General features: G+C 33.7%; 1 protein-coding gene across 4 annotated transcripts; it reads right to left on the bottom strand.

Annotated features, from left to right (window-relative positions):
- Positions 1–2,314: 2,314 nt before the first annotated feature.
- On the bottom strand, positions 2,315–9,085 carry LOC122282652 (protein PAM71, chloroplastic). 4 transcript variants are annotated; one of them, XM_043094600.1, is made up of 13 exons: positions 8,809–8,951; positions 8,546–8,591; positions 7,968–8,038; positions 7,376–7,678; positions 7,083–7,136; positions 6,533–6,594; positions 5,918–5,986; positions 5,039–5,090; positions 4,788–4,862; positions 4,529–4,658; positions 3,683–3,753; positions 3,252–3,299; positions 2,315–2,620 (listed from the first exon to the last, which is right to left on the bottom strand). In XM_043094600.1, exons 2-13 carry the CDS (start codon positions 8,577–8,579, stop codon positions 2,549–2,551), a joined length of 1,041 nt encoding a protein of 346 aa, XP_042950534.1. In that variant the 5' UTR covers positions 8,580–8,591; positions 8,809–8,951; the 3' UTR covers positions 2,315–2,548. The 4 variants fall into 4 exon arrangements, with proteins under 4 accessions (XP_042950534.1, XP_042950530.1, XP_042950531.1 ...); XM_043094596.1 differs by lacking the exon at positions 7,968–8,038 and having other exon boundaries at positions 8,809–9,084; XM_043094597.1 differs by lacking the exons at positions 3,252–3,299; positions 7,968–8,038 and having other exon boundaries at positions 8,809–9,085.
- Positions 9,086–12,269: the final 3,184 nt, after the last annotated feature.

Here is a 12,269-nt window from a genome sequence, read left to right as displayed (position 1 = left end):
CCTTCAATATTCGTATCACTTAGTTTAAGCATCTTGTGATTAGGCCAATACATTCCTAATTAAACCCCAACTTAGCCATACCAGCTCGAAGAAACTCTCACTACACCTGATCATAAGCATTGTTCATGTCTAACTTCAATACCATATAACTTGTCTTGTCCCTTCATCATTGAATTTATTGAATACATAGTTTTATAAGCCACGTCAAGAATTAACCTTTCTAGAATAAAGCCACTCTAAATAGGGGATATGATTTCGGGCAAAATCTTATTCAACCTGTTCATCCTATGATCCTCTATAGAGAATATTATGTAGCAAAAATATTAGATCAGATTATTAGAAAAGAATGTTAGACTTGGACCAATAAAAATAAATAAAATATCTAAAGGAAAGCTGTTTCGTTTTCGAGATAGAAAAAAATCCGTGTGGAATTTGTGATTTTGTAAAACCAAAATTCGAAAAGAGTGGTGACGGGAGGAGATGAAGCGCGCCCCTCGGATTTCCCAACATTTTGAAAAGTCAAAAAAGAATAGATTCTCCTTTTATCTCTTTTTCTTTCCTCATTTTCCAACAATAAAATATGAACACGTAAGCATCCAATAGTGATTGTCGACCGTGTGGTAGTCACTCGATCTTCTGCTAAAGATCCATCACCAACCTTTTTAGGAAGAAAATTCAAACAAGGTTTCAACTCTTCATTTCCTCTCCTAAAAATACTTCTAATTCCGTTTGTCAATAAGCTCGAACACGAGATTCCCCTGTGCATATCATTTTCACTGTGGCTTGACTTCTTTACTTCTGTAGTGATCAATCTAGATTTTACTGCTGGACGAAATTTTTTTCACCGAGGGGTAAACTTGAGCAATACCATCCAAGTAGAACACTAATATTATACTCTTAAAATATTCTATTATAAAAAGTAATATTAGATACAGTTATACAATATATAAATCTCGCACACTCAATTTTAAAAAATTGTAATTTATTATCAAAAAATAATTTTTTCATTTAAATCTCAAATTTACCTATTTTTTTAAAAAGGTATGCAAAGCTTGTTAACTATAGAATTGTAAACATCATTTATCTTTTTTAAATCTTGAAATTTTATAATATAAACTATTATTTATATATTTTTCATATATTCTAAATGATTTTCCATGGGCTTGCCTTCCACTTCAAAACTCTTCCCTTGGTTTTATCGTCATTTTTGTTTTTAGTTTTTTGCCAAATTGTTGTCCTATTAAATTGTTTAATTATTTTAAATAAATCACTTCCGGACCGGCCGGTGTGTACAGTGTGGAGCAATGCTACATACAGTCGTATAATTGTAAACGCCGCGCAATCGCTTTGAAAAAGAGTAGGATCTACGATTAAAAAGTTAGTTTTTTTTATGTGAGTTCCATATTAATTTATTTTTTTCAAAATGATTGCACGCCGTTTGTATAATTACGACTGCAAATATTCTTTTTTGTGCAGTGTGTTCGTCATACGTAAGACTTATGTAATAAATAAATAAAGGATAATTATGGGCATTGCAATTTTGCACATACGGGCCCTTTCGCCTGACAAACGGCCCATCAAAATTAACGCCATCAACAAGATAATGGCACTATTAATACGATTTACCATAAAAATAATTAAATAATCACACGTCATAGACCTTGCTGACACGATAGATATAGTTTATATGATCAATGTCACAATCCTATGAAGTAATCCCAAGTAAAAAAAATCTATTTATTACTCATTTTTTATTATCTCAATATGTAATATTAGATAATAGATTTATAAATAAAATATAATAAATAATCTCAAATAATCTAATACCATATTATAAGACAATGATAAGAATTAGACTATTATAATTTTTCACCATCAAGCAAATTGTCATTTTCAGATTCTGAAGGCATATTCGAATGCTAATGGAATCATAGTTGTTCCTTAAAACTATGATAAACAACTAATTTAAGGTCGCATTTGAAGCTCACTCTCAATAATGAAGAATTATATATTGCCGTTGGTTATTATAAAAGGGAAGTGAAGCCATTGGACACGTAAGATCTGTACGAAGAAAAGCCCATAGTGGAAAGATCGGCCAATGGAAAAGGTTGGAAGGTAGAGGCATGCAGTAGCGCAGTGTGGGGATTTGCCTTCCTCCACCCACAAATCACAATCATCTTTTTAGGACATATTGATTCTTGGTAAAAGGCTTTACTCATGGTCAAGGGCTTGACACGTCAGCTAAATCCTGCCACCTCCCATTAAGTTCGTATGTCATATCAATAATTTTATTAAAAGGCATTTACACCGCATATCATCTACGTATAATAATTTTATTTAAATGATAAATTTTAAAATTTAAATATTACAAATTAAATTATATTACGTAAATGAGGTGTTGTGTCACTACCCACATCATATGAAGGCTTTGTTTCAACATTACAAGCTGTTAAAATAATCTCACTGGTACAGATATTTCTTCTTGCATGGATGGACATGGAAGGAATTGATGTTCTAGGAGTTTACAGAAACGTACATATTCTAATTCCTAACTCACTATCTCAATCAATGTTACTGCAGCAAAGACAAGGAAAAGACTCCCTCCAATGTATGCAATGGCCTGCACAAGGAACAGAAGATTGGGATTGTTGCCTAACTTTCTTTATTGCATGCAAAGAGAAGCATTTCCTTAGTGTACACTACAAGTAATTCCTGAAAGAAATATTATGTTTCCCTTTTAAGATGAAATAGTCTCAATTAAAGTAAGCAGTGGGGTCCGAAGTGTAGAAAATGCCTCATGTACGTTAGCAGCTGCAAGTAGGGAAGTCTCATGGGAAAGAACTTATCCGCATGCACAAACATGTTGGTGTACCATATGCGCCTCTTTAAGGCACATACATATATACACGATGCTGCTGCTCGTGGCCGCTATATAAAGTTGATAGTTACATTCTTCAACTACACGTCTGTTAACAAAAGAAGCATCCCAATTCCTGAATTCTTTATATGGTGGTAGTTTGGCATATTCTAATAAAGAAGTGATCTGGCTAGATTCTGTAAAATGGTCTTAATGTGTTTCCAACAGAATATATTCTGGATACATATTGCTTTGAATTATCTGAAAATCATTAGGACTTCTTAATGATGTCTTTCCTACGAAGATTAACAGTCTCAAGTTTTGGAGAAATCTCATGGAATATCAGATGGAATTCCTAACAGCTAATAAAAGGTTGAAAGCTTTTAAGACCTACCTTCTCTGACAAAAATGTCCCCAGTATAGAACCTCCCAAAACTGCAAGCTGCATGGAAAAATGTTTTCAAATGTAGTAGGCCAGGCATGTACTAACAGGTGGAAACCAAAGGGGGAAGAGCTTATCTAATTCAGAAAAGAAAGGGGGAAGAGCTTATCTAATTCTGAAAAGGACAGAAATTGGATATGATTAAATTTGTCTATTATCCAGACAAATGATGTGCAAAATCTTCCATTCAGAGCCCATGATCACAAGCTTTTATGTCAAAGGTGATGTTCAGTAATAAGTTACCAAATACAAAGAATTGGGATTGCGTAGTTACAGCTAACCTCTATTTGAAATTAATTTGCCTACAGCTGAGTGCTAAGTCAATATTTTGGCTCCAAAGCAAGGGGCATGCATTCCTTACAAAAAAAAGAGTAACAAATTACCAAAGTTGCCACGCCGTGACCAGCTAGTGCTCCCCCGATGACTCCAAGAGGTGAAGATGCTGCAGCAAGTGCTGCATAAGACAAGAGTTTGGGTTAGTACAGAAGACACTTAACAAAATAAATTAAATAATGCATCGGGAAGAAAAAGTAGAACCTTTGTCTTGTACAGTTAGTACAGTAAATTAAATAGCTATAAAACGAATCTCTAACCCTTGCGGTTCAAGTGGTGAGATTGGTATGTGAGGCAGTCCGTACATGGACAATTTTAATAGGAAAGAAAGGAGAGAAAATGAAAAGAAAATCGAACTGCAAGAGCACATACATTGTACACTGACGGCATTGTATTTTACTACTACATCACGTTTGACAGAGATTACTTTGTTTTTCATCCTATTTTGACCAAGTCCATTACATGTTATGATGATAATTTACACCTTAAATTTCAGATTATAACATGTGACATTCATCCTCTTTATTCTCTGAATTCCAAGATATGGCAATAGACATTTCCTATCTTTTGTGGTAACACAGATCACAAATTTAGTCAAGAGCTAATTTATGTTTTGTAATGATTACAATATAAATGGTAAACTTGCTTATAAATTCATCTGACATTGGGCACAAAGTAAATGTCATACAGGTGCAGAAGTGTCATCGCTATTGTTTCTATCAAAAGAAGAACATCTTTAATTTGCATATTCTAGATCTGGTAATCTATCCGTGCAAAGAAAATTGTCTCATGGGCAGCATGAAAGAAAGGATAATTTCCAGTTCAACACAATTCCATCAAATTGTGTATATTGGCGTACAACTTGATAACTACAGGTGTTTGGCCTTTCCACTAACCTATTGTGGAAAAGAATGATTTATCACCCCATTCAGCAACAAAAACCAAGAAGAAAGTGCTAACAATAGTATTGAGAGAAGATAATATCCCGGCACCATTTCCTGAAAATTTTGAAACTGCTAACTCTGCCTGGTTCAAACGCAAACATGACATTCATTAGAATTTAGTCCTACCACAACATAAATGCCACAAAGCATTGCAACACATTTAAAAAGAATAATATGAAAATATCCAAAATTATTGTTTCTTTAAAATTACCTCCTTCTGTTCATCTTCTGCTTTTAGACCATCACTGGAGGTGGCATCTAGCAAGGTTGAAACCCCAAAATACACCTATATCAATTGCAAGTAGCACACTAGTACAACTTACTTCATCAAAGAATTCGAGAGTTTTAATGGTTGTTTCATTTCCATCATGATATAAAATGCTTAACTATGAACATGAGGTATTATATTCTTTTTTTTTTTCCCCAGCTAAATATTAAAAGATCACAAAAAAGAAAGTTTACCAAAAGGAAAACTGCAGCGATGTCATCAATGGGCAAATCAGTTTCACCAAACCTGGGATCAACAGACAATATTAGCACCACATGTAACAAGTTCAGATTATCATTCAAACAAAAAGTCATACTTTGCAGATCCGATAATACTTATATGGCATGAAGTCTAGAAAATCCTCCAAGATCCAAGAATTTTCTTCCGAAAAATAGGAAAAAATTCATTTTGCACTTCCAAACTATCACACCTTTTTTTTCAATTTGCACCCTAAACCATCAATTTGTGCCCCAAACTACCAAAACCATCAACTTGCAACCACAAACTACCACTTTTTGGCAATTTGCACCCTCATGATCTTATTTTCAAGATTGTTCCACGGTCCTATTTTTCAATGATCTTGATGGTCAGATCTAAACTCAATTTTTTTTAATAACTATGAAAACAATGGTCAGGTCTAAACTGATGGTGCAAATTGCCAAAAAGTGGTAGTTTGGGATTGCAAGTTCACAGCTTTGGTGGTTTGGAGTGGAATTTGAAAAAAAAGGGTTGTAGTCTGGGGTTGCAAAATATACTTTGCCCTGCTTAGAACGTCATAGAAGGACATCACCCCAAAATAAAACGTTCATTGAGATATGATGGGTCATATTGGCCAGGCAATTTCCAGACACAAATCAATGAGTTCTATCAAGCATAAATATATCGTTTCAGATCTTCCAAATTATCAAAAGAGATATTTCTAGTTCAGAATGGTTATTTCAGGATAATTATACATCTTCATGTCTGCTGCATTTAGTAACATGTCATTTATTACACTATCAGCTACCAGTCTCCCCAAATGTAACTTTCTCACCCTAAGTTCCTAAATTGCTTGAAAATTTCAAGGAAAGTACCTGAATGGTAAGATCTCGTCGACATAGTGAAAAGTTCTTCCAAGAATAACAGATACGATGGTCATTGCCCTGCCCATGATAAACAGACATCTCTGTAAATTGAAGAACTGGGAAAATGCACAATAACTATTCTCTGATGGTGAAACGAGTTGATTAGATATTACTAAATCCAAAGATAAAAATTTTCTGATGCTTCTGTTGAAAAGAGAAACCAATGCTTCATTCAATGGATTAGGACAGCTATGCATTACTACAAGTTAGAAGGAAATCATTTAGCCGACATATTCTAAGCTATGCGTTTTTTGCACTCACATATGGGAATTTTCTTACTTTACTAAAAGGTGTTGGTCAGTTCTCCTAAGGTTCTGGTAACTTAAAAAATAACAAGGCATTGGTAGTTAGAAAAATCTTCACGATGACAAAGGTATCTTTTTTAATTGGTAAACTACACATGCACATAGAGGATCCCAAACCTGTTACCTCACCCTCAACCTCATTCTTTTGGAGGGAGAAAGTATCATTTGAGATAGAACTCATTGGCAAAAATAAGAAAAAAGAAATAAAACATCAATGCAAAGGACATCTAAATATCCATGAGTAAACAGAATAACATACGCAAGTGCTCCAAAAGTCCCAACAAAGACAACAGAAGCAGAGTTCCTAGCTGCTAGAAGTGCCTGCACAGAACATTAAACCTTCAATTAGTTGGGGGCATAATGATATGTCTTTGATGTACAACTAGAGAAAAACACAGTAAGGAGAAAGAAAAGACAAATAATTACAAATTTTTGTCTGGTCTTATTATCTCTGATCTCATCTAATCATTACAACTTTTTCAAATTCCCATACAAAATATAATAAACAATTCAAAATTTTCAAATTCCAATACAAAATTAATATTAAAAGATTATATTATAACAATATTTTATTTATTACTATTCAAAACATCTCATCTCATCTCATCTGAACTACGTAACCAAATAGGTAAGTGTATAATGCCTGACTAGTCAACCGGTCAACTAAAACAATGTTTCTAGAGGTATTATCACAACTGATCAGACTGTGCCCAATACGATTTTTGAGTGGTAAGAAGTAAATTAGACACGCATATATGTCATAAAAAGAACTACAAACTATGGACCTAGAACTCATATCCAAAAGTTACCGCAATAAAAAAGGTCTTGTCCCCTAGTTCCGAAAAAAAGATAAGCAAGAATGCCTGCAGAAGAACACATTACTGGTTTAGTAGTTGGAGGTGCACCATTCTCATATAGTAAATAAACATTGGTAACATCTAATAATGCCCGAAAGTTTGTCATAGCAGAAAAACATAAAAATTCTAAGTGAAGTTACACAGATAGACTTGTAAATTCCTTTTGGCAAAAAAAAAAAAAAACCCTACAATTTCATTTATGATGAGAAACTTATTTGTATAAGTTACAGGGAGGTTTTCCTAACTGAAGCAAAACCTGTGCTAATATCACCAACGTCCCCTAAATAGGGGATTGATTGCAACCCACTAGCAACATCTGAAACAGCAACTGCTGGTTGAGAGCCTTGAAGGGTGAGAAACCCAAGCATCAGAAGAAACTTCATAACATCACCAAGTGAATGATCAGAAGCATGGATATATGTAGCTATATCAAATTCCCCTCTTGAATTATCCTTTGCTGGAGATTTGGATGAAGCACTGCAACCATCCATCACAGGTGTTGATTTTGTACTCATTTTGTAGGTCTTGTAATCAAGATGCCTTAAATCCTGCGTCAGAAATTAGAATTCCTCATCAACATACATCACAAGAAACCAAGCCTCATAATTCTCATCCATGCATGCAAACCTGACAAAACAAGGCCGGAACATGTAAACAGAATTGTGTACGTGCAAATGAGCATACAAATGGGAGTTTGAATGGTTAAAATTGGTTACATCCCACAAAAATGGTAATAACAAAATGAGTAGTTAATATAATTTTAACAGGCATGAACCCATTGGCTTAAGCTTTTGCATTAAAATCCCAATATGATATATCAAAGAGACAAGGACTCACTCGGAGTCTCCAGTATTTATCTCCTCCCCAACAGAAGCCATTTAAAAGAAACAAAGTCAGCCTCCAATGCTCTAGGGGAACCAAAAAAGAAGGAAACTTAAGAGAAACTTCACAAAGATAAGCAAGTGCAATCCCACACAGTGACAAGATCATTTCATTTTGTGCTTGTTAGGCAATTTCTAGGCCGAGCAAGTCTATTACATAATGTTGAATAATATCAAATCAAGCATATATCCCTATTTATAGGAACATTACCTTGAGTTTGAGGGGGTTGTTGAAGTTAATATCAAATCAATAATTTGGTTTGATATTATCTTCATTTGATTTTCATAATTATCAAATCACTTTGATTTGATATTATCTTCAACACATAACACCAATTAGCCAGTCTAAACGGTAATGAAGACTAAAAAGTAAATATACTTTTCTCATTATACGATTTAGCGAATAAATTTGTTTGCACATTGCATTATACCCAAAAAAGAAGAACAAAATAGGAATCTCTCGAAACTTTCTAAAGTGAAAAGCAACGTATGGTGAATTTAAAAAAGAAGAACTCGGGAATGAGAAAATATTACGACGCCATCTGAACTTCTGGTAGTTGCAGACCATCGGCTTGAGTACCTGCAAGATAAAGTTAACCGTTTCTTTCAGAAGATAAAATGCTATCTCTGTTTCCCATTTTGTTTGGTTTATTTTTTTATTTTTATTTTTAAACGTTCTGCTCTTCAGGTCTTGAGGAATTCTAATTTCTCGGAAGATCACAATACAATGCTCTAAAGCTTTTTCCTTGACGTAGACAGTAGAAGAATTGGCATGGAGGTTCAGATAGGATAGTTACCTGGACAAAACGAGACTTGGGTTTGGACGAGAAAGCTTGGAATTCTGCTTCTTAGAGCGTGAACTCGAAGAAAACAAGCAACAACAGGTGACAGGTCTGCTATGCCTTGTACATGAAGGCAGTGACTTTGCCCCCAACATACAATCTGAGAGGATTATGCTTCGCATTCTCTCTCCCTCTCGTCTCGGGCGTTTGTGTGTCTAATCGATACGGGCCTCTGGTTGCTATCCTCGGAAACGATAGCTTTGGAAGATAAGCCATCTGGGTAAAGCGCCAATACCACATCTCGTTGGGAAATTATCAGGCCTCGTTATAACTTTTTAAAACTATATTCGTATTTTTTTAAAAAAAGTCTAGTTGTAAGTATATTTGTGTACTAATTTGTATATCAATTTATTATGATTGGTTAAAAAGTAGATTTTATTAAAAACAGTGCTAATTTAACTTTTAAGTATGAAAGAATCAGTATTGACACGCAAATTAGTACGCAACTTTACTTATATGTAACAAAACTCTTTTTTTTTTTTCCTTCTTCTTCTTCTAAATAATAATGGCTTTCTAATTATTTGAATCATCACTTTAAACATAAATTTTAATCAATCTCACCTTAAAATTAAATAAAATAAAATTAGATGAGATTTGGATAGTGAATTGAAATGAGATGAATTGAGATAAAAGTTAAAAATTGAATAAAATATTGTTAGAATATTATTTTTTAATATTATTATTATTTTGAGATTTAAAAAAATTGAGTTGTTTATTAATATATTTTGTGTGAAAATTTAAGAAAGTTGCAATGATTAGATAAAATGAGTTGGGATTATCTTTATATCTAAACTTAGCCTGAATTAATCTCATTTTTTTTAGATCAGCGCTCACATCACACATTTTTTTATCGTCATAAGGTTAGTTTTTAATAATGAGATAAATTATAAATTATTTTTAAACTAAAATTAATTAAAGAAAAATCTTTTTCTTACAAGTAACTAAGATATGATTTGTTTTCACAAACTATCTCATCTCACCTCATCTAATCATTACAATTTTTTCAAACTCTCAAATAAAATACAAAAAATAATTCAATTTTTTCAAATTTTAAAACAAAAATAATATTACAAAATTATAGTCTAATAAGATTTTATTGAACTTTCAATTTTCACCTCATCTCATCCGTGTAATCAAACGAGTCATTAAGGGTGTATGATACACTTTCTTAACTAAAAAAGTTTAAAGGTAAATTTATTTGATCATATCTATATCATTTGGAGAAATATTATCCATGTCATTTGGAGAAATATTATCTATGTCATTTGGAGAAATCAATATTGAGTGCAATGAGTTGGCTGTCTAATGCTAGGGAGATCCATATCATATTTGGGTTTAATTCAAAAGAATTAATTAATGATATAATTTAAATTTTATTATAATTATTATATAGAGTAAGAACTTTTCATTTTCAAATAATGTGAAGCCTATTAATCGTAGGTAGCATGACTCAAATCCCACATATTTTGTTAAGATAAGCTCTAATACAATTTCTAATGCGTTAAAGGAGGCTTAAGCTATATCTAAATCTATACTTTAAAATGATTAGTTAATGAAATAATTATAACCCAATTAGAAAAATTTTAAAGAGTAAAAACTTTTCAAGTAATATAAAGTTTCATATACCACCTATCTTTAGTATCATAGACACTGCTCGGTGTCCTTCGATCATGTGGTTAATGGAGCTTTTATTTTGTTAATAGAATCGAAAACAAAGACAAAACAAAGATGGAATTCTTGGCCCAAGCAAGTGCCTTTGTGATTGCTGAATTGGCATATTCTTGACATTCTTGACATTATAAATATTGCATGCCATGGAAATAGAACACCATGCAGAATTCTGCATTGACGGTAAGCTTGGATTATTTTTTTTGGGTATGGCATTAATGGAGCTAGCCAGAGATCGATGAGGATGAGAATGAGAAGAAGGGTAGCAAAAGATCACCTTCAATGAATTTTGGTTTTCCAAATTTATGAATTTGGTTTGGTAATAAATGGATGTATTGAATTCGGAGGAGGTTGAAAGAACCCATGAGCATAAATATGATCATGATCAGTACTGTCGTTGATCAGGATTATGAAGCTTGGTCGGGTTAAGTTGTAAACAAGGCAAAATCCTCGGTAATTTTCTCCAATAAAATTACTGTGGCTAGACGACGTATGCTTCTGCATCAGATTGGTTTTACTGAAGGTAAATTACCTTTTATTTATTTGGGGGTTCATATTATTTCTGGGCACTTTTTGATGCGTCACTTTGATGATTTAGTTAATAAAATTTGAAACAAATTAGAGGGTTGGAAAGCTAAATTACTCTCCACCGGTGCTCGTCTTCTCTTACTAAAGCATGTTTTGCAAAGTATTCCGATTCATTGCTTATCAATTTTGTCTACGCCACTCACGGTGTTGGAAAAGATTAAGAGGCTTATGAGTACCTTTATTTTGGGAGTTCGGGAAGGAAAACCAAAAAGGAAATGGTGTTCATGGGATGCAATGTGTAAACCTATTTTGGAAGGGGCATGGGTCTTCAAAATCTTAATGAAGTTCAAAGTTCTCTTCATATGAAACTTGCTTGGAATCTTCTCCAAGGTAAATCTCTCTGGTCTTAATTTTTCTTAGCCAAGTATGTGGGCTTGGACCATAGCTCGCTAGTTGACTCTTGAAGTGGAACTCAATTTTGGCTTATGATTATGAAGAGCTTTCCTCTTGTGCAAAAAAACTCCTTGTGGCCTTGTGGAGGGTAAAAAATGGAAATTTATCTTTTTGGAGGGGTTGGTGAGGGTCCTTTGTTTGATCAACAACAGATTATAGATCTCCCTTCTCTCACGTTGGCGGAGTGTAAATCTAGGGAAGGATGACATATTGATCATTTTCAAAGATTGGTTAGCTTGGAAATACGGATAGCTTGATTGAAAAATTGGGAAACTTAAAAAATGGTGAGGATGTTCTTATTTGGGTTCCTAAAATGAAGGTTTTCCACTAAAAGTGCCTAGGAGTGTATTCGTGCTCAATCACCTAGGCTTCCGTGGATGGATTGGGTTTGGCACCATTTTCTTCCCAAAAAAATGTCGATTTTGATGTGAAAAGCTTTGAATGTTTGCCTTCTTGTGAATGATAGATTGAGAAGAGTGGGTATTATTTTGGTTTCAAAGTGTGATTGTTGTGCTTTGGGAACCTATGAGGATCAAGATCATGTTCTTGCTTTGGGTGAATTTGCATCACATATTTATTTGGTGTCGGGCCTGTATCCTTTTAGGCATGCCAAATTTGATTGGAAGAAATTGGAAAGAGCGGATGGTGTGTTGGTTTTGTTGGGCCAAACACTCCTCTTGTTGTGGTAAGATTCTTGGTCTCCTTCCTATTATTATCACTTGGCGTTTGTGATGGCAAAGATGTAAAGCTTGGATGGAGGGCTCCTT

Source organism: Carya illinoinensis, chromosome 11 (assembly GCF_018687715.1).
Source record: "Carya illinoinensis cultivar Pawnee chromosome 11, C.illinoinensisPawnee_v1, whole genome shotgun sequence".
In the NCBI taxonomy this organism is placed as follows: Eukaryota; Viridiplantae; Streptophyta; class Magnoliopsida; order Fagales; family Juglandaceae; genus Carya; species Carya illinoinensis.
This window is presented reverse-complemented; position numbering and strand designations above follow the sequence as displayed.